This window comes from Solenopsis invicta, chromosome 10 (assembly GCF_016802725.1).
Source record: "Solenopsis invicta isolate M01_SB chromosome 10, UNIL_Sinv_3.0, whole genome shotgun sequence".
Lineage (NCBI taxonomy): Eukaryota > Metazoa > Arthropoda > Insecta > Hymenoptera > Formicidae > Solenopsis > Solenopsis invicta.
The window spans coordinates 12,912,176-12,936,492 of record NC_052673.1 but is presented as its reverse complement, the minus strand read 5'-3'; the positions used below and the strand labels follow the sequence as shown (position 1 = coordinate 12,936,492).

General features: G+C 36.6%; 1 protein-coding gene across 6 annotated transcripts in view; it reads right to left on the bottom strand.

The window, feature by feature from the left end:
- LOC105193213 (latrophilin Cirl) overlaps positions 1 to 24,317 on the bottom strand; it is an 803,058-nt gene that overhangs the window by 578,317 nt on the left and 200,424 nt on the right. For all 6 annotated transcript variants that reach the window (XM_039454371.1, XM_026133332.2, XM_039454374.1 and 3 more), the window contains exon 5: positions 21,283 to 21,323. In XM_039454371.1, coding sequence (XP_039310305.1) covers positions 21,283 to 21,315 — 33 coding nt within the window. In that variant the 5' untranslated portion in view covers positions 21,316 to 21,323. The remainder of the gene's footprint in view (positions 1 to 21,282; positions 21,324 to 24,317) is intronic.

The following is a 24,317-nucleotide window of genomic DNA, read 5'->3' as shown; positions in this document are numbered from 1 at the left end:
GCACTCGAGTTACAATTTTATTAAAGCTTTCCCGTGTGTCGAACAGTTCGAAACAGATGCCGTTGGCGTTTTACATATACCATAGATACGTGAACTGTACTTAAACGACAATTTGGCCGGGTCAATGTTTAATCGACGCGTATTTTAATTCTATCGGTTTCGAGCACGCTAAATCGCCACTTACATTAGCCGGCAGAATGGGCGATTACCTTCATCGCCCATTCGGCCCTTTAAGCTAGCCTCGCTCGATTAGCAGCAACTTTCGACGTAGTTGCGTTCAATTAATCCGCTCTAATTTTCGCGCGAGTCCCGTCGAAATCTCGCCTAGACGATTCGCCAATTTGCCATGCATGGTATGCCAATTGCACGATCGCATTAAATGAGATTTAATATCCTCTGAGGAGTTCTATTGACAAAGTAAATGATTCAAATGACAGGTATAAAATACCGATAATTATGTGTGATTTCTAATAAATAAATAACAAATATATCAAAATATTTCATCTTTAAAGAAACGAAGAAAATAATTTAATTTTCCTTATACATGGCAGGGGAGATAATTTCATCAAGTTTTGCCAAAGGCCAAGCCAAACGAATTATTCTACGTCTTTGAAGAATATCCCGTGATATTTTAGGTTTGACAATATAATATTTTGTGATAATGGGGGACTATCCCCTAGCTTCCTGCGACCGCATAAACTATTTATCAATCGATTGCTCAACAGGAGCATATAATAGCCTTAGCTAAATCTAGCCGCGATTTTCCCAACATTGCTTAATTAACTCTAACCATAGTTTAATTGGTTCCGTGTTTTTCTCTAGATAGTAGCATTGGCTGTAATATGGATGAAGAAAGAAGGTTATATAAGGAGATGTTCTTGCAAGGTTAAAGTTCATTGACGTTAGTCTGAGCGAAACCAGTCTCTAAGCAAAATATATTTTACACCAATAATTAATAATCCTATTAGTTGTACGTTTAAAGTAACGCTAAATTTTTTTGCCATCAGCATTCCGTTCGTGAAATTATGAGAACGCACTAAAAGAGCACTTCGAGTTGCGGAGGACGATTAATAATCGAATTATTCACTTGCGGGCGTTCGAATGTGTTTACAACTTAATTCTTACGGCTTTGTGATGCTTCCCACTCGCGCGAATCGCCTACGACCTACGAGACCGAGAGCGAGATGGAACTTCTTTAATTGCTCCAATCAACCGACCGCTTATTTCCATGATTGCACTCGCGATTACACGTGGCATGGGATCGATGAGTTACGACGCCGCGGTAATTGCTTCTCACGTCGATGCGCGAGCCCGAGTGAACCCCGGTGTCGTTTTCACGGTCTTACAAGACTCGACCTTCGCCTTTTTTTCCCCTGTTAAATAAGCTCGTGGACGCGTAGCGATCGAGGACGTCGGCCGATTCCCAGGGGATTTATCGAATTTGTGGCGATAAGAGGAGCAACCGGTTCGCCGCCGGCTCGCGGCCGACACGGCTCGGCTCAGGCGGAGGAGGCGGGAGCGGAGAACCGGAATGCCCATCCTGCGCTGTGTCGCGGCTACAAAGTTGCGGCGTGTGGCTCGACTCGTTTGTAAGGACGCCGGGCGCGCTAATACGTAATCCTCGGAACGGGAGGCGCATTCCCGAGGAGGAACGAAGGCAGATGGCGAACACGGCGAGCGTTCTGGCCGTTCGCCGGCCGGACACTCCGAACGACAGCAGCACTGACAACGTGATCGATATCTCGGGATATTGACATTTTTATTCGTTATCGCGTTGTAAATCTTCGATTTTGTTTAACACCCGACGTTTGCTTGTTCGCCGGACGTGCATCGATGTTCGTCACAATGTTTAGCATGGCTTAAGCTCTCGCTCTTATCTAATTAAACACGCGAGGGTCAGATATCTCTCGAGTAAGAATAACAAAGCGTCCGAAACGTGCGTTGCTCGAATTCTCAAAAGCGAGGTGAGACCTAATTTCCAAGTTACAGCTTCTCAAAACTTCCGGATAACGAATTAATACAACATTTCTAATAGAAACGCGCGACATCGCCCGGAACTTTCAAATGCAAATATTCAACTTTGAGAAAGTGAAGACTAATTCATGTACGTCCCGGTTAAACATTTCTCCCGTGATAAAAATAACAAAAACTTGTAAAAGTGTGTGTGTGAGAGTGTGCAGGAAGTTCTTCTTAAAGAGGAGGAATTTAAGTGCCGAATTGAAGTTTCCCCATAACGTACTTCCACATCGCCGAAATTAATTAAAACCATCAAATCCCGCTTCTCGAACACGCGACATCAACCGAGCTTCCAAACACTAGTGCCAACTTCGTGCGCGAACGTTAAAACATTCATCCAACTCGCGCACGCCTCTAAGCCGTAAAATCGCTTTGCCGAAGCGATTCGAGACGCGTGCATACTCCAGCGCGCGCGCGCGCGCGGCTTCTTATTATTAACCCCGCGGCTCGCGAGCAATTACGGGGCGTTCTAATAAACCGCCGGGCCAATCGGGGAATCGAGCCAGCGATGGTGCCTCTTAAAGCCGGGAGCATAATTTCCCCATTTCTCAACGACGCGATAATCGTGGCCCGGGCTTTCCCCGCGCGTTTCGCTCGTCTATACGAGCGAGAACGTAACGCGCGGGGCGACGAATTAACGTCATGTGCCGCGCCAGAGGATCTACCCTAGTTCGCGATTTTTACGGCCCATCGGGGGCTACCGTGTACAGAAACACGCTGCCACGGGATAGAGACATTTGTTAACGCGGATCGAGACCCGCATATTGCACCTTCCGCCGCCTCTACTGTCTTTCCCCCTTGCATCCCCTCCGCCTTCCACGCTACATCGCTTTCTCTTTCCCGTCTCTCGACACCCCTGGCGAACCCTCGTGATTTATTATCTCGATTGTCATTATAATCGAAGCCGGCTGTCGAGAATTGCATGCTGCATCAACGACTACTGAACAAACGTGCGCTTTCGTCAGGATTACAATTCGTACGCCTCTGTGAAATAATATATGACTTCATTTATAAAACAGCTTAAGTAAATAATACTCAAGCACTATAAATCAAGAAAAATTCCACATTAAGATTGAACTGTCGTATTGGCTAATTCCGATATGTTTAGTTTAATTAATATTAATTTTTTTGATTAGATAAAACTATAACTATGTCGCAGTAAAAGTATTTATTATGATATATACACAAGTTTGTTATTAAAACTGATTATCTAATTTTATCTACTTTGGATCTTCTCATGTAATCACATTGCAGACATCTAGCTTATATAATAGTTAAAAAGAAAGTAACTTCTAGAAAACTCTTGGAACAATTTTGTATTAATAATACTTGAGAAAATGGCAAATTCTATATTTCTGAATTTATTTTCTCGAAAATCGAATAATTCACATTGTAATACTCTTGCTTCGTTTAGTTCTTTCAGTTTTCTCATTTCCGTTTGTTGCACGAGAAAAAGTTGAGCCTCGACTAAAAAGAAATAGCGTTACTTTAGCATCTCTCTCTCTCTGAAATAGTTAGCAATTGATATCCGGATCTTGGTAAACGTCGAGAACATCTAAAACAGTAAAACTTCAAATACTCTCAATATATTTTTTTTTTAAGTTTTATTTCAACACTCTGCAGAAATGCTATTATACAATTCTCCACGCAATATCGTTATAACATTTTGCTCTCTAGTTTTTGCATGCACATAGACATGATTCAATTATTAACGCTCTCCTGGTGCTACTTTCCTCTCATTATTGTGTCACAAATCTCATTTCAGATATTAAGGATAGCAAGTGTCATAAAAAAATAATCTTTTGTTTTATCAAAATTGTAATAATGCTATAACTAAATGCTTGTTAAAAAATACATGTATGTATGATTAAGTAAAAGACTTCGAATCAAAGAAAGGCACTTAAGATTGAAATCAATTGAATTAAAATGATAAACTTGATTTGACTATAAATAATTTTAATTTTCCTTAAACTTCTGCAAGATTTTATGAAATTATAATAAATGAATATGTAACGTCATAAATGAATAAAAAGAATTCTAAAATTGTAGCTCTATCTCGTCAAATTTGTTCCAAAAATAAAACTCATGATAGAATTCATTTCTCTTCTACTTCATTATAAGATTTTATTTATTAGACTCTATGTTTACTTTATCTATATGCATGTATATGTGTATTTCTCACTATCATGCGTCTCATTATGGAAATGATTCCACAACCCTCTTATCCTTATGTACGTACACGCGAACATGACAGGAGGGGTAGAAAACATCCCTCGGTAGCAATAAACTGATGTCTTGTTGCGCACAGTTGCTAACAACGCCTCGACAGGATAATAAACGCACGTTTTCACGGCCGTTTTATACATGTAATGCTTGCTCGCACGTGCATTGACGTGATATGTAACATAAAAGTACAATTGCGTTTAATACAATCCACGAGAATTGGCAATTTTTAAATATTCGAAAGTAATTCTATTTCAAGATTATTTATCTTTGATATAAATGATTTCCTTTTTACGTGCAATGATAAATATACATATAATACATACATATTTAGTATAAAAATTTTATTCAGAGAGAAAATAATCTCGCTTGAAAACATCATTTGAATAATTCCGTGTTCTCGATAGCTTCAATTGCGTTCAAGCGTGTAAATTCGATTTAATCGACAGCAAAGGCAATAAAAACGCACAAGTTCCTCTCATAATTTCAAGATAATCTCCAACTCAGTCAACATCTGACGTTTTTTTATCACCGATTGCTTACGCGAGCGAGATTTCTCGTTTTTCGCGATTTACAATAAATGGAATGGCACGAGTACAAGTTTATTGATGACATTTGCGTCATTAAAACTCGCCTCGCAAAATTCACTTAATGCCTTGCTTGCGCCGAGCAAGCTGCAGCTACTACAACTGCGTCGATGGCCAAGTTAGTTCGCTAATCAGCGCCAAGTTCCGCGCGGCAATGCAAACTTCCTTACGATCGGCGTAAAGCGCACTACCGGCGGCGATTACACGCTCCAACGTAATCGCTCGCTCATTTTCGACCGGAACCTTCTATGAACCTCCATAACTCTTACCTATAAGCACGCAGCTCGCATAAAAAATCGTATAACAATGTAATCAGAGTAGGGGGGCTTTTCTGCCATTATTACAAATTTTTGACATTAAAAGAAATAGTGTAATTGGTACAGCGATCAACGTTTTTGTAATATCAAAATTTTTAGAAATTTTCCTAAATATTAAGGAATAAATTGAAATAAATAAAGAAATTATATGTTCACAAATACACTTGAGCAATTCATATTAGTTTCTCTTCCGCCATAGATTTGTTTTAAACAAAATTAAAGAATCAAAGAATCGAAATTAAAGAAAATTAAACAAACATATCTAAAATAATTATTATTATTTTAGACATGCTTGTTATTAATCGTATTCCTTTTTTTAATGCTCCTTTAGGACTTAATTTTTTTTTCTTCGCAAAATTATCCGCGCAAATTTGAAAATTAAAAATTCTGTCCATCTCAGAAGACGCAAAGCTGAGCCTCTGTCGAAGTTACGTTCGTCACTCGTCACGCTTATGGCTTTTAACACATAAGAGAAAGTATCGTTAAGAAGCTTCCGCTTTTTGTACGCCAGCCTGATGCCGCGTTAGTCTGCAACATTTGCATCCGGCTAACACGTGCCAAGCGGTTTTGTAATACGATGCGAGGACGCGCCGGCATTCCGAAGGAAGCTGTTAAATCGATGGAATCCTCGTTTCCTTGTTTCTTACCGCACGCCGGGAGCACCGGCGAACCGTAATGAAAATTTCAGTACCCCGTCGAAATGCATAAAATGCCGGCTGTGTCGAAATGCATCCCTGCGGGTGGAACGCAAACAGAACCTATTGACCTTCGTGTTTATTTATGCCAAAGATATATTCACTCGTATTTTCTATCCATCGTATTCTATCGAGAGGCAACAGTGTGATATTTTTGGAGGATTTTTAAATTAATTTTCGCTTCACTATATAAAGTCTACAATTCATACGTGCCTCTAAAAATAAGAAATTTGATTGATATTGATTGAAAGTTTTGTCTAATTTTTTCTACTTACAGGACCACAATAATATATGCACGCACGCACGCATATGTGCAGTAATATAAAATAGATAACTAAGTCTTATCGTTGTAAATTATCACAAATTTGCGAATCCTAAATCTTTTACGTTATATTTCGAGGCGACGAGAATTTCCAAAAACATTTTTTTATTCAAAACAATTTCATTTATTTAAAAAAAAAAAAAATGCCCAAACGGTATCGATCAATCGTGAAAACCATGATGTTACTCGTGAAATTCTGTCAACAATTTTGCTCTGGCGGTCTATCGAGTATAAATTCCGTCGCGTCTCCCTTCGGGCAGCGGTACACATTCTTCCCCCGCAACCGTTCTCCAGTCCGATGGGACCCGCGGTAGAATCGGCGAATGGTAAAACGCTGAATTGCGACTTCATTAGCCACAGCACGACTTTGCGCTCGCCGTAATTCCGGCGCGCTCTGAGCCTCTCTTCTTCCATCTGTGCGAGTACCGCGCGAATACCGCGCCGCCCCCGCGCTACGAAGAACGGCAACGAAAGGAGGAACGGAAAAGATTCGACAAAAGAATGGCCGGGTACACGCACGTAAAGCGGGGGAGGGGTCCGGGACTCGGGAGAAAAAGACGAGGGATTTCGGGGGGAGAAGGGGGACTTTGGGTGGACGATCGGTGCAGAAAAAGGATGAAAGGCAGGAAGGAAGATGAAGAGCATGCACGCGGCAACTTTCTCGACGGAGATAGAAGGCGAAAGAGAGACGGAGGGGCCCACCAGGGGCACGAAAGGCAGGAATGAAAAAAGATGGAAAAAAATTAGGCGTTCTGTAGATCGCACGCCATGGGACGACGACTGGCCTGTGTCTCTCCTTTCTTTTCTCTCTTCTACTTCTTCTTCGCTTTCTTCTCCTCCTTCTTTTGCCTCTTCTTCTTCTTCTTCTTCTTCTTCTTGGCTGTCGTTTCCTTTCTTTATTTCTTCGACGAGGCGTACAGTGCGCGACACAAACACAAAACATGTCATGGTTTCTCGCAGTTCCTGTCGTCTGCTTCCTCGTTCCAACGTACGCCAAAGCGAGACGCGTCGAAACGAGGTAAATTTCTATAGGATGTGTTAACGGGAAATTAACAAGGATTATTGCATCAATAATTCCAGTTTGATCGAGGATATCGAAAGAAAAATCTATGCAACAATCAATCTAAAACTGTTTGAATTTCTTTTGTTATTACTGAAGGTAAATATCTGATATACACGTAAAATGCTCTTCATTATAATACAACGTAATGGACCTCCTGCATCTTTCAAACGATTTTGAATATTCGTGCTTAAAATATAATAACAATACAACATTTATTATTGCACTTCAAAAAAATTCTTTTACCTTTTTTTTATTATTGATGCAATACATTATTAATTCGACTCTACAGACGTTTAATAATACAAAGCGTAATTAAAGAAACCTCTTCCCAATCTCTTCTCACTTGATCGAAAAGGCAAGGCCTGAACCGCAATCTTTCGTGAAGCGATCAAGTTTTGCTCGAGTACCGAGGCGTCGCGAAAATCGCTCCAAACCACCAGTCCATTCTGAGAGGGGCACTCATTATTTACATAATGTCTCGCAAGCGAGATTTCGAGAGCGCGAGGCACGAAAAACGCGGGATCCGATCGTCGCCGTTGTTCCGAAGTTTCCGCGAGCGGGATAATGGCGGGCTGGTACAATGCGTCGGCACGGATTCCACAAGTTCCTTCGAACGTACGGAGAGAGAGCGCGCCTTTTCATTATCTCGACTGTACCCGAGTACAGTTCGTATCGAAGGAGTCCACGCGGTCGAGAGGGATGGATGGATTGCCATCGGCCGAATCGGGCGAGGAGTCAGGGCAAGCGGGGGAGGGAAGGAACTGCGGGACGGGAGGAGAAGAGAAAGGAGGACCGACCGGAGAGCTCGAAGAAACCTCGACGAGAGCACGAGGGGACGAAGAAGCGCGCACTATAGAGCGGACCGATCAGCCGTGGGCCTGGCTCATTATAACTTTTATGACTGGTCATTTGGTCCACTCGGAGCCTTAACGCGAATGCCGACATGCAAAGGGCGCACATCACCGTCACGGAGATTTCCTCCTGAGACGGGTCTATCGGCGGAAGTGTTCATCGTGTTTAAATCCGGCGAATCGACACGGTATCGCAGAAATGATGCGTGCGTAACTTTAGCGAACGCTGGAGATTTTATATTTGAGAGACAGGAATGGCCAATACCACTCTGCGACTCGAAAATGAAAGAGCGCGTTAAAAGATTAAATTTATATTGCGCGTACATCACATATATACAGAAATACATATATACAATCGATAAATTCCTATCAGTGACTCTCAATTTTTCAACGGAATACTAAACATTCCTTTAAATAGTAGTTTTAAGTAGTGGCCGTTATAAGAGTTTAAAAGATGGAGAAATACACATTGTTTGTTCAAAATATAAGGGTAATGTTCAGTGAACTTCGTATCTTATTGTTAGTTTATTACTTTAGTGGACTAAGAAGAGCAATCCGATCTAATGGTACTCTGGCAACGATCGATACGTTTTATCGTTAGTCAAACGAAAACTTTCCAAGTTTCGCAGTTGACAACGCATCCAACGCGGAAGCATCGGAGTCAGCTGATCTCACCGAAGGTACAATGACCGCCGATTTCTCCACGCCCTTTTCCAGTTCCGCCATTTGACCGACCACGGCGCTTCTTGCTTCCCGGCCCGGCTGTAATAACCGTCTAATTTAATAACCCTAACCGAGAAACCGCGCGCACCCACGTTTGCGTTCACTCGCGGAAAATTTCATTCCGATTTGTGTGATAGGTAGTAGCATGCAGCACATATGTATGAGGAACGAAAAGGCCCACCCCGCATGCCCCGCGCGGCAGCGCTGTATGCATGTGTTCTCCTTTGCCACCGCCGTGGAATCCGAGGCTAAATTAACCACTACCTTAGACGAAACAATTTCACGTAGCTACTTTCCGTCGTAAATTGACTCGCGCGTACAACGCGTATGTAATAGAACCTGAGTTGGGCCCCGAGATGCGAGAGTCCAGGGCCGCATGTAATTCTTAAAAAAAATGCCATAATTCATATTCCGTTTGACATATCTACGCCATTTCTTGGAAATACATTAAAAGGTTGATTTAATCGTGACAAAGTTTCAATCTTTTGGAATCGCTCATATTCAATTTCAAAAATTATTTCTGACGAAATAATAAATTGCTCTTGCAACAAGCAGCACATTAAAAGGCGAAGAATTCTTTTTTTTTCTTTTTTTCAAAGGTCCGAAGAGTTAAGGTGTTATTTAAAGTAAAGTTTACAAGGTCAATTAAAAATCAAGTTTTTTCTTAGGGTACTTAAGGTTTTGAAATTTCGCTCTTCAATTCGCTAAAAGTCTTTACGCTTCGATATTTAATATTTGCATAATCAGAGATTTTGCCAAACTTTTAGCGGGAAAACTAATTTTGAACTCCTCGGAAAGAATCTCATTACTTTTCAACAGCTGTCGTAGTAAAACTTGAATATCTCTGCATTGCATAACGTGTAACATATTACGTATGTAATATAACTACATATGATATACAATACACACAAGTACACACACATAACGTGTGCAATTAAAATTCTTTCTTTACATGGAAAATCTAACATAAAGTCGACATTATCACATTTGCATTAGATTTTCCTGCATAGAAATTTTTCACAAGTCTTTCTCGAAATCCTTTGAAGACGCGGCCCTGCGCGACGAACACATCCCCCTCGAATCCGTTCTTCGGTCAATCGCGCCGCGGCAGATTACTCGATCTTTTATGCCTCAATTATCATACCGAACCGTTATTAAACTCGCGCCAGGCGTACTTAGTATTTCTCGCTGTGTTCCTTCCGCTTAACAATATTCGGTAGCGACCGCGTGCATGCGAGTGATACACATGCAGGAGGAACGTCGAGCGTTCTACGTGCGCAAATTATCAGCGCGATCAATCGCGATTGCCGATCTGACAAGTTAAGGAGTATGGACAGTTATACAAATGCCTGACCGATAACAAATAGAAATGCAAGACCAATTTGAGGTTTGCGACAATTTATTATTATTTTTTTAATTCATGACGCATAATCTCTGTCACGCATCTTTCGTAATATTTCAAGTAATGACATGATGCGTTATAAAATATTGATATCAGCATCTATGTTTTACGTTTTTGATTTTTCTCTTGGCAAAAGAGTTTTCAAATGTTTTCAAATTTTTTAAATGTTTTTAAATTATTTAATTTTTAGCAGTTATTGAAAAAGGAGAAGCTTTCTACATTTTAAAAATTTACTCATATCTTTGTATGTCATATACAGAGATATTAATTTCAGAAATATTTCTACTCTCCCTACGTTCTTCCGTTTTACAAAATCTAAGATGACAACTTCTATTTTTTTTTTTTATTTCTTAAAAGTGCGATATTTATTTGCATACGTTGTCACGCTGTAGATTCAAACATATTTTCTCGCTGAAATATAAAATCTGCTGTTAAAACTTGTTATAATTGAATGAACTCAGCTACCGATGGTTGCTTGATAAACCTTTCGCGATGAGAGAGAGCGTCGCAAGTTGGACGCTTTTTTCAGTTGCGGTCGGCGTAGAAAAAAATCCGCGAATCAACGATGCACACAAGAGATAGGAAAAAGCCCTCGTGGGAGTTGAGTTTTTTTTCCGGTCGATCGATTAGAATATTGTTCATTTGCTCCCTGCGCCTTCGTGCGACACTCCTTTCTCGGATATTTATAGAACGAGCTTTGCTACCTGTCTGAGTTTGCGCGCGCATAATAAAAGAGCAAAAAAAAAAACGAATGCGGAAATGATAGGGTGACTTCTCGTAGGTAGACTTGACAGTCTGCCATCGATTAGCTGAGAAACGGAAAAATACAACTCTGAATCTGCTTTTGCGCTTATAATTTTTGAAATACATTAATTTTATAACTCGATTTATTCGAGATATAAAATTAACACGTTTCAAAGAATCAAAAGTTCGTATCGAAAAATATCGATATTCTTGAAAACCTAGTGTCCTATGCTAAAAATATTTTATCCACATTTTATATTTAATCTTTGATATAAAAAGATTGCTTTCTGTTGCATGATCAATATCTGTGTACCCAGCCATACATGAATGAAGAAGATATTAATTGAATTAATTGAATTCAATCGATATCTTTGAGAATTTTGATATAAAATTTCAATAATCCATTCAATATTTGTGTAATCAACAGAGAATAATTTAATATTGTCTTGAAAAACTCAAGACAGTAACAATATTTTATAATGAATTACATGTTTCATCTTTTTGTCCAATATATCACGTAATATTTTTATAAATTTAAGATGTAAATATATTATCATTATACGCTTCAATTTTTAATTACTATAAAATACGTTGTTTTTTCATAATCACGCATAAAATGATTGTACATTCTGAAACTCCACGTTACCATAAAAAGCTTTGCAAAGCATTACGTGAACAAAAGGGAAAAACTTTCAGCTCACTGGAGAACTATCGTGTAAAATTGCTACCGAGAGTAAAGCATCATCGCTTGCGCCGTGTTCAGACGGCATATACTCCGCGCACATGAACTTATCGCAGATTACAAAACTTCGACGAGTATACAAAAATACGATCGATTGACTGTATAGAAGGTTCCTTGCCCCGTCAACAAATTCATTCAGCGATCAAGTTCTCTTCTCTCAGAAGAGAGCTAAATCCGAATGCATTTTTATAATCAAGACACGGAACGTTTCGACGAGTTTCCGTTTTGCAGTGCATTTAAGTGGAATAAATTTTTTATACTCTACGCAACTTTAATTTTATATTTTTTTTATATTTTACTTTTACATTAGTTTGATGAAAACTATATTGTGTATAACGTTTGTTGAAAATTGTTCTGTCGAAATATATATGGATCTTTATCGACCCGTCATTTCTTATCAAATTATTGCAGATTTTTTGTGCCGTGCTTGGTTTTTGTCGCAAACCTCCTTTACCCTCGCATCAAGACGCACGCACACGTGTTACGGATCGACCGATAACCGTGTTGTTTCTTTTTTACTCCCCCTCTCCACCTGTCCGACCTTTTTCCTCGAGATAGAAAAATCGAGATCGTTACTGCGGCGTATCGGGAACGAATCGATCTCGGTTCTTTTTTTTCGCGTTTTAGGTTGGCCACTTAACCCTTTCCTCTAAGAAGAATTGACGTATTTGAGACTTTCAGAACAGAAGAGCTACTATACATAGGTGGAATGTAAAGCAGTGAAAAGATTCGCTTTGGTATCTTCTAAGGTTTTCAATCGATTGAAATGGAGCAAATAAAATGCGAAAAAGTTTCGAATAATTCAAGTCGAGATAAATCGTTGTTAAAACTGAAAATATCGCAATCAAGGATTTTAAATTTGTGCCAAGAAAAGAACTCGTTTCACGCGTCAATCCTGAACTGACTTTTATTGATTCAACCCGAGAAAAAATTTTCTATGGCCTCATCAAGGTGGATTTGTGGATGCTTTAATCAAACTGCGAATAAAAGATTGATGATGTCTATTTGTGTATCCAATTGCAAATACATCCTTCTTGATATTCACTTATTTTTACAAAATTTACAATAATTTTTCATGCATATTAAACTAAAACATGATTTACTGTACGTAATTATTAATTACAAGAGATACAATCGTGTAAGTTATTTTTGTTGTATTTGTTGTATTCAATATTCATCACTCCTTGCTTGCTATTAAAAATTATCTTTTGCTGCAATGACATCGCAACTTTCCCGTTAAAAATTTTTAATTGCGTTAATAGGAAACACCAGAGGGGTACAATAAAAAAAAAAACGTTAGTTGACCAGATTAGATGCTTAATACATAATTAATTAACGGTAATGTTTGCACTGACGTCGCGGTGAGTCGTCGATTTCGCGGCAGCCATCGCGAGCGTGATTTTTCTCTCGGCATGAGAAAGCAAACACGTAAACGCGCGGTATCATAACACCTGCACGGCGTCCAAGCACAGGATAGTGCGTTCTTCCCGGTGTGTCTCCCTTTCATATTCGAGTGGCTGACGCGCCGACGTGTCTGTCGTGCTTTCAGAAAAGTCTGTTATTTTTAAGGCCGAGATGCACGACTTGATATTTGCCGAGCGTGTTTACCGGCCGTTCTTAATCTGTCGCGTTGCCTTCGAGCATCGAGAAAAGTTTACCGACGCGAGTATACCACCGTACGATCGACCAATCGGAGACTTGTCGTCTACGGTGATCTTTTGAGAAAATGCTCTTTTCTAAGAAATGGAAAACCGGACGCGTTTGTCAAGGCACTTGAAGCAATAATATTTTAAATCAATGATATGACGATAGAAAATATTATAAAAAATATAAACAAGCAATGTGTCATAGCTCTAAACTCATTAAAAAAAAAAAAAAAAAATTTTTTTTTTAAATCTTTGAATCTATACTAATATTTAAAACAAATAACAAAAATTCATAATTTTTTTATATTTTTCATTATATAATGAGGTATTTTACAATGTTTTCATAAGTAAAGTGTAATTTAAATAAAAATATTTTGATGATTTTCATTTTCATAAGAAAAAAATGCAGATTATGTGTGTAAATTATTTTTATAATAAGAAATATCTTTTATATTTTGTTAATAGGATATATTATGAATAAGTTAAAAATAAATTTTAATAGTTCTGATGTTCAAATTTTATCAGAAAAATTGCTTCATAAAATGTTCAAAATTGCTGTAAAATTTCAGATAATTCTCTTTCAATGGTTTTAATTTCTGAAATTTTACTCATTTATCGTCGATTCAAACTTTCGGATTCGACTGTGCGTCGTGTGCCATTTAAGCAAAGATAATCTTTCGGAATTCTTTTTCCTGAACGAGTATACGTGCCGGCAATCAGAAATGACGCGGAGCCAATAAATCCGAAAGATTACGTCCGCGCTTCGTGAAGAAGTTGTAACGAAGTTGTAAGTGGTCCGTCGTAGAAAACTTTGAGGTGACGCACGTCTACGACACCGTAACGAATGCAATTTCGCTTTAGTCGATCGGAGTGCATTGTAAATCACGAAATTGCTTGTCGCAAGGAAGACAAAACGGACACCCGTTTTTATTGATACCGGACATCGATCGAGCTATTGCTTCTACTCGCAAAAATTTTGAAAGGTCAGAATTATATAAGGATGATTAAAATTATTAAATTCAATTATTAATATCTAATGGAGTGTCTCGCAATTGTTACGAAGAGAACAATTTTATTGTAGTATCTAAAAATTTAGCTAGATATAGATCAGAAAATAATTTTATGTCTATCAAAATTATTATATGAGACATGCATGATGATACTACTGCAGGTTTTAATATTCTAGCAATCAGCTTAAACGTCCAATATAAATTTTTTAATTCAACATAAATTATTTTCAGATCTACATTTCAAAAAATTGTTCTAACCGTGTATGTCACAACACTCATTCAAGTATTGTGATTACGATTTCAATAATTATAAGAGATCATTAAATTATTACTTTCTTAGTTTATTTAATAAGAAGTCTTTAATAAAAAATATTTCTTTTACTTTATGCCATTTTTCCAAATGCATTATGTGATCGTGCTCGAATATTAAAATGTGTTTTTATTACATTTTATGAAAATTAAGTTACTTATGAAATTTGCCGTAAATAATTAAATACTGTAAAACATGTTGAAATGGAAGAATACAGCAAAATATCCTAATACAAACATATTGTTGTATGTGAACAAAAACTGATAAATAAATTATCTCAGGATAATCGGCATTATTGCGTTTCATGAGAATTATTCGTGATCAAGTATTAAAAATTTCAAAAGCAATTTGCTCATTGAAGTTTGAAATTATTGGCACCTTAATTGGCAGACTAATGAATGCCATACAATTACAGTCGGTCTGTTTTCGACCTACTTCATTCTTTTTAAATCAATATTAATTTGCCACTTCCGTTTGATACAAATCGAGAAATGTTTTTTCAAAGATAAATAAATAATCAATTATAGCATTATTATATTAATAAAATTCAAATTTAAACCAATAAGGAAAACCATGATTAATAGATTGACAGATTAGGAAACAATATTATGGACAGATAATCTTATTATCTCCTAATTTAAAACAATTTCTGATCACAAAACATTATAATTGGTTTAAAATTATAATGTTTCGTGAATCTAAAATTTTTTACAAAAATTACAACAATAATTACAAAAATTTCACGCGCAGATGTTCATTTTAATCTGTTATTACGCTGTTACTTTCACAGTACGATTAGCAGAATCCAATTAATAAATGCTCAACAGATTGCCATAATCGATATAAACAACCAAGCTAAAAACAATTAATTTTCGCTCGTTATAACATCCTTTCGGAAAAATATTTTCGTCGCGGAGCCTGTTAATTAAGGTGTGAAATTGTTGTAACAATGTGCGTACGGTGGTCGTATCGCGAGCGAAAGGGGTAAACGATTGTTGGCGCACACTCGCGCGCACGCTTATGCACATGACGATTTGGAATTGAGTGCTCGTCGTAATTACGCTCGTATCTTCGACGGCCAGGCGCCGGCCATTCAATTTTTATTATCGCGGAATATCCAGTTCCGGCTGCGCTACATAATCGCGTTTGGCGCCTCGGCGCACTCGGGAATTACCCGGTTCGACGCCCTTGAAATTATTACGAAACGCTTATATTCGGCGACCATCAGGATCTACCGTGCGACAGATAAAATGGTCCTTAAAGGCTCGTCTCTTTCATTTGAGCGGCACAATTTTTCAACTTTATCGCATAAGAGCAGCTCGTAAGCGATACGCGTTTGCTCTCGCTGTAAATACTTCACATTCTTAGAATTATTTTTTTCATTACGAAAGGTTTTATGTATGTTTTATGCCGACGGTATTATAAAAGTATTTCTCATTTGCGTAGTCATTTTTGAAGTTCAAAGTAAATGTGAAAAATATTTTTTACATATATGCATATGTGCGTATGTTATATACATATTTTTTTTTAATAAAACTAATTTTTTAAAGATTGAATATAAATAGTGTAGATAGATATCAGTCATTTTTGTACGACATATTTCAAAAAATAAAATTTTTCAGTTGGAATACTTTAAATCACTAAAATTTTATAAATGTAATTTTTAAATGGAATTTTGATGTAATGATTTGGTCTGCCGATTATACAAAAATAAACGTATCATTAGTTCTTTGTTCAATATATTAAATTTTAATCGAAATTTTTTTTTGTAGATAAAAATGTTTTTTTTTTTTGTTATCTTCAACAAAACAATTTTTAGTTACGTCGTTGCTGTACCAGATGAGCGATTTATAGAATGACAACTGATATGCGTATAATTATGAAATTGAATTATTAAATCTTATTTTTGTTTCACTCTTTTTTAACGTGCGTTAATTAACAATGGAAGACGATCATACAAATGCGATCTTCTATTTTCAATCATAAAGAACGTGAAAATCCTCTTAGGCAGGATAGGACTTCTCGATCTCTCGATTCAAGTCGGCGCGAATTAATTCGATCCACCTAGTGGCCAATCATTTAATAATGAATAATGTTTGCGAAAGAAATTTCGGAATAAGTTTAATTAGCTTGCGGTAGCCACCGTACCGAGATAATTAAAAAAAATTTCAGGATTAAGCGGCCATTGTCCCGATGCCGATCTTGAATGGTGAGCCGCTGTCGTCGCTGCCGTCGGGATATTATACAGTCGCCTGTAAGGAAGACCAAACTGGCTCCTTCACAAAGGATTATTAATTGACTTCTGTCTCGTATCAGAGGGTCGCAGACGCTCGGAAGATCCTTAATTATCCTTGAAAACGGCAGATCTTTGTCGTCTGAGATTGCTTCCCATTGCAGCCGGTAGTTTGTCCGTAGGTTGTCGACCGAACGGACAATCGTAACGTGATGAGTTTCATCAAAACTTGCAGCAAGTCGTGATGGACTTTACAATTTTAATATTGATATAATTATACCGTCACAAATTGATTCTTATGACGTACTTATAATTCGCGAATTAACGGACTTTAAAAAGTATATCTATAACCAACAACGATACTGATTAATCTATCAGCGGTATTGATAGAAGATTTCTACGATTGTTTGTTGAGATATAAAGACGCAAAAAGAGAGAAAATTTATCCGTTCCTGTTTAGAGTATTCTTTGCAATGGGAAACAACGGTGGGTATTGCGGCGATAAATTGGCAAGGGAGCGTCTTGCTTTTCGCCGGGGATGACGACGTGCAGTGCGGTACAATGAGAGAGCATAATATTCAGTGGCTGTGCGAATTGTCTTCCACCCTAGAAGTCACCCCTCGGACCCATGATTGACTGTTTGCAGACTGGGTGTCTCTTAAACAACGGAAACGGACTGGTCTGGTCGCGACAATGAGACGCGACTTTCGAAGAAATATGAGGGAACATTTTGCATAATGTGAAAATGAGAAATATAAATGATAGAATATCGTGTCGGAGTTTCAGAAAATTGTGATGTGCGTCTTTGATAATTGGATTAATTTTTAATTTTAAATTTACTTTAGACGTTTGCATATTTAAAATTGTTTAAAAAAACTGGAAAAAAAATTAATTAATAAATTAAGTTTCATATTCATATTCTAAAATTAAAAATTGCAAAATTACGATTGTTTATTTGAAGTTGACTTGAAGTAAATTATTGTAATTTAATAATAAGCATCCTTACTATATTAGTTCTTAAGGTTTTATGCAACAGCATAAGAAGATTATTTCTAGGATATTTTTGAACATTAAGTCCGAAAAATATTTCCATCATGTCTGGTTTTTGAGATATAAGAATCTTTTTCTAATATATAATAAAGTTTTATTTAAGTTTGAAAAAATCAGAAATGTTGAACAATTAATTTGTATATTTTTTTTATATAAAAAGTAATACAAGTAAGCAAATTTCAGCTATTTTGTGATTACGTACAGTCCTACTTTCCAATAATTATTGCCAACAACCGTAGCAGAAATAATTTGTATTATTTTAGACAATTTTCTCGAGACTTTTATGCCATAATATAAATTAAAACAGTTGTATAAGCTATCTTTATAAACAAATAATGATTGTAATATCACAATCAATAAAACAGTGCTACCAACTGTTTGTTTGATATATCTTAAAAATTTGGTCCGATAGAATATTTTTGGCAGCTCCGCACGCAGCGTCTCAGAATACATTTAAAAAGGGTGTTTTCCTCTTCAGTATTGAAATCAATATAAAATTTGTAAAAGTGCTATATATGTGTTTTTAACTAATATCTGTGATACAGCATAGATTTTAATTGTAAATTTTCTATATTGTGCTATTTTTTATATAAGATCGTAAAATCGCGGTGATGCCGATGTTGTACAATGTACAATTGTCATCCGCCAATGTAAAAGCTTCCATGGAACGTGATCTAGCAACTGTTCTCGATATTAAAAGACGCCATTTACTGGCGAGCCCTTAATATCACGCCTGAGGGTAAAAATTTGCATCGAAAGCGAAAGCGGGACGAAACCGAAGGGTATAAGAGCCGCTGATGAAAATGGAAAAAACAAAGTGTGATCCAGAACCTATCGACGGGTATAAATACACGTTGTTCCTTCTTTACTTATTTTATTCGCGGTAACCACCCATTGGTTTTTCTGGTTGAATATATAGAAAGATTTTTGATATGTTATATTTTTTTATTCACAAAAAAGTTTAAATCATATCATATTGTGCGAGATGAAATGCAGTTCTCAGCTATCATTAAAGGTAGTTAGAAGATTCGACGTTAAATATTTTCGATCTGGAAGAAAAGTATACGCGAGAAATAAACGAATACAACATAACGTAACATGAAACAAAGTAAAACGTGCAATCGACGATTAACGGCGTGCCAGCTCACGCGAATCTCTCTTCTCGTTCACCATAAAACATATACGTACGTACGAAATATTTATCGCGCGGATTAGGGATTGCTCAACGGTTTTTCGGTCTTATCTCTCGCCGAGTTCTTACGGCATTGTGCCGCCTGCGAACTCATCAGCGTGATGGACGAGTAAGTGTAGAAAATCGTGCCGCGCCACTTCGAAATAGGTTCCTGATGTCTCTCTTACTGCACGGACGCACATACACCAATCCCGGGTCCTTCCGCCTTTCTTCCCATGCTTTCCTCCCGTTAATGCTCCTCCCAGTTCGTTCGCTCGAAATCGCTATCATCTACGGAAAGGCGTTTATTTCGCGCCGCTCTAACGCTTATCTCGCGCGAAACAAGCTGCCGTTCTTTTCCACCTCGTCGGCTTCCGCCGTTAATCATTTTTTTTTTACGAGCGATCCGAATCGTTCATCCCTTTCGCGAGCGAATTTAATTGGACACCGCAGATTTTTCTACCTAATTAATTTTACGGATTAAAGCGCTCTATTAGCTGAATGGAGCAACATCTATATGTATAATCCTTAAAAATCATAGAATAGTAGAAATTATTTATAAACGCTATATATGATAACGTTGCGTCGGCTAATTATCTGAAAATAATAATCAGCGTGACGTGACGTTGGATCGAGGGAATGTTAACAGATAATCTCACCGTCTAAAACGCGGCGGGAAAAATCCGCGCAAATATGTTTCCGATTTAACGATTATGCGCGGTTTACGGCGTACGGGAGTTCGCGAGCGCGCTTTAGCATAATCTCGCTTGGAAGTATCGCGTCAATAATCGCCTGATTAGAATTTTATGATTACGAGTGCCATTCGCGAGACGGGGGGCTGGATCGCAAATGCGGACGAAATATACGCCATGCGTATGCATGAGTCGGCTGTAAATAATCGCTCGCCCCAACATTGACTGTAATTTATGGTTAATTTGACTGCGCCTCGCGCTTTGATAGCTAATAACTGGGACTAATGGCGAGCCTCTTAATGCCGCAGCATCAAAAGCCCGTGGATTTTGGAACAACAACGATCGGTCACGTTCGCACCGATAAAAAAATTTAATCTCCCCCGTTATCAATATTGAAAAATAAATTTGTCTTCAGCGTTTAATGTGTAATCTATATAATAAAATTCCCAAATCTATTTTTATTTTATTCGTACTACAGCAATAACTGTTTCGCTGTTGATGTAATTTATCTTAATTAATTTTTAGGAATATACAATAGAATTATATCACGGTAAAATAACGAAAACGTTTTAATTTCTATTAATCGGTTTTTCAGTAACTAATAATAGTCTTTATATCAAAATATACATAACAATCATTTCCTTTACTTCTTTTTATGATAATAAGAACTGGATTAAATTTAATCAGTTAAATCAGATTCAATAACATCAAGAGTCAATAATATTTTGTTAAAGTTTTAAAACAATAAAAATCACATACAGATCAATTATGAGTGGAGTATAATCAATGATCAAATACGAATATTTGAATATACATAAATAAATATCATGACTGAGTAATCAATAATAATCTTGCAGTACTTTTGTTCAATGTACTTGAATTATGCGTTATTCTCCACAAAATTACAATTATTAGAAACAATCGAAGAAATAATAAAGTACTTGTATGCGGGGGCCAAAACTATTTAATAATTCCACTCGGTATCAACGAATCGCCAGTAATCGCGACCCTACTGTTTGCGTAACAACGTTAATAACACTCTACGTCGATGGAATCTATAATCGAATTACAATCCTGTCGTCCCACCCACACATGGGACCTCGCCACCATAATTCCGAAGTATTTCGAGCGGATGGAAACCACGAATTTTGCGTTATCCGAGCCATTCGCCTACGAAAATTATTTTGATGCAAACATGAATATTTATAGTCATATCAACATCTTTATAAGACATCGAAAGGCGAATGAATGTTGATGCGTCGTCAGAATTAAATCTTTCAATGCCGAAATTCCGTTTGTTAAAAATTACAAATTCGTAATATCATTAATTTTTAAATATAATCGTGAATTAATTCACTATAAGCTAATATTCTCTTAAAGTAAATCCTATATTTTAAATTATGCGCAGCATTTTAGTCTGAGCTCTTTTGTTCTCATCATTTTTAAGTTATTTTTTTTATGAATATAAAAGAAATTTTCACTCACCCACTGCCAATACAGAGAGCTGTTCGTCCGCATTCATGGTGCTGCAAAAAATGAAGAAGAAAATTGGAAACTCTATCAAATTCAAATTAAATTTATGAATTATTAAAGTAATATTTTTATGTGAATTTTGTCATCACTTTGTGCAATGTACCTTGAAATATATAATTTGACAATCCGGTACATTTTATATCTATTTTTCAATATAAAACTGTAATTTATGCGTATATATTATATTTTCCTTCTTTTTGGTAAGAGCAGCAGAAAACTTGATTAATTATTTCAATGACTGGACATTGAAATAATGCCAAAGATGAAAATAATCGCTACAATGCGGAAAATATTAAAGATAATTATGAATAACGTCAGCGGCTTAGCAAAAAACAGGAGATCATCGCAATATTATACGACCGCCTACATTTCCTAGCATATTATTTAATACAGTAAATGCATCGGTAATACTTTGGCGTTGTAATGTTGATGCGCGGCCGCGGCATAATAAGCGCCGTCAGCGGGCGCGGTTCGTTAATGAGAATATTATAATTGCAAAAGTTCCATTTGCTGAATCAACGCTGAGATAAATTATTGATGACTGGGAAACACTAACTATATTCTATAGCGCGTGCTTGACAATGCGAGGTTAGCATTAATTGGCAGTGACTACGTTCGCGGATCAAAAGAAAAGCATTCTTCGCGCACGTGATCATAGAATTTTATATTATTATTCAGTGTGAATTTTATTTTTCCTCTTACAGATGGAGTCGAAGCGCATAATTAAGGTCACTTTTTTATACTGTTGTATTTTTCGGAGTCACTACAGAAAAATGTAAATAATTAAGAGTTGGCTTTGTCGAGATGCGATATTATTTATATGACGTCAGAGGCAAAAAGAAATAACACGCAATAAATTAATTACTGTACAGCTTTATTTATTAGTTCCCATCAAAATGTAATAAACTCGTAATCCTGAAATTTGTAAAATATGAAACAAACTGAGACATATGTTACGTAAAATTCCTGAAATAATATTTCTTAGCTATCACGGCAGTTTTTGACAGATGAAAACCATTATTTCATAAAATTATTATATTTTCAATAAAAAACTAAAAAATAAAACTTACACGTAGCAATTAATTTATTGTATGTCATTTATCTCTTTAACGTTATATAAATAATATCGCAATGAGAGAGCAGAGCTTTAAAGTATGACACGGTTTTCAGCAAAAAGTGATTTATATTATTGAGAACATTACAATTCTTGAAATTTAAACACGTATTTGGATTCTATGGGACGACTCTTGGTTCAAATTACGTAAAATGAAATTAATGAAACGTGTTTGATAATAAGATTTTGCTTACAGTTTATACATATTCTTAATTTTGTCGTGAAAAACTGTACTTAGACAGCTAACTTTCAACGTTCCAATGCTTATAGTATATTACGATAATTACTTACATTTTGAACGTGACAATAACTTAATTTTTAGTTAAGATATTTGTAACAATTTTTTAAATCATTTTTTAACAGCTGAATTTTAAAGTTATCTTTAGTTCATCAAAAATCATATTTAGTTCATAAGCTTTCTTCATAAGCTACTTTCATCAGTTTTGTACTTTACTTTTTATTATACAAAATAAATTACATGGTGAACTTTTATATAGAGTTGAATTTTCGCAAGGACAAACGAAAAAGTTTACTTTAATTACGTTTATAATTTTACATATGATTTTTATATATAAGTATTTAAAAGTTATATATAAGCATTTAAAAATTACGTATAAATATTTAAAATTTTAATACTCTGTATAATTTTTAAACAAGCTGAAGCATTCTGATTTTTTATTGTACTTACTTGATATCACAAAAGTCTAACAATTTGCAACTGTGCAATTAAGAAATTTATGATTCCGAATAAATACATGACTGTATCTATTGTGTATCTATAGATGCATAAAACAAATTATACATATTTCGGTACACTTTCAAAATCGACATCACATCCGGGTAGCTGGCTAGCAAGATGCTTGCCTCTTAATGCAACCGAAATTAAAGCTATAATGCGGAAAGACACAAGTTGTAAATCCGGTAGAAATTGCTGTGCATCTTACCGAATCCCACAGGACAAGTCTAAAGGAGGGCGGGGAGGGGGGGGGAGCGTGCATGCATATAAAGCGCGGCGTGGATACACGAGGGTTGGTGGCGAGCCTTGCTTACCAGAAATTGTGTTTATACCGGCGCATAAAGAACGTTACGGAACGCGCGGGTGGAGACGGTCGCGTTGGGAAAATTTAAAGTAACAAAAAGGTACGGCGGAATAACGAGAAATAGAAATGCCGAGACGAACGGGCGCGCCACGTATTTATTCCGCCAGAGAGCATCTCGAATTTCGCGCGTCTCCTTCAGTTTTTTGTTTATCTTTTCTTCAATTGTTTATAAACGTCTTTCTCTTTTAAAATAAAAAACATTTAGGTTTCGATAGTCTTGGATTATCAAGCTTTATAATGAATTGAAATTAATTAATAGAATAAAATTAGAGAATGAAAGTCTATCCCGGCTTGTAAAAGTCGAAACGCAGTAAACCGCAACCGCTGTAAACCGCAACCACAGCAAACCGCAACCGCAGTGAACCACAAACCGCAGAAAACCGCACTGATTGCAAAAAGCGTCTCTTTTAATTTTACTTTAAAAGTGGTTGCGGTTTGCAATTTCTAACGGTTTGTAGTTTTTTGCGATTTGCAATTTTTTGCGGTTTTCTGTTGTTACAGTTTGTTTCCGCAGTAAACCGCAAAAACTAAAAACCACCGAAAGCCGCACTGATTGCAAAAATTGCCTCTTTCAATTTTACTTTAAAAAATAATGCACATTTTAAAAATCCATAGATCTATTAATAAACAAAAAGAAGAAAGATTAAATAAAAGAATTTATTAATGCAATGCACGATGCCTTTATCTTATTCTGTAATTATTTACAGATACCGCATAACATATTATTAAAATGGAATATATTCTGTTTTCGTTTATGTTCTAGAATTAAACGG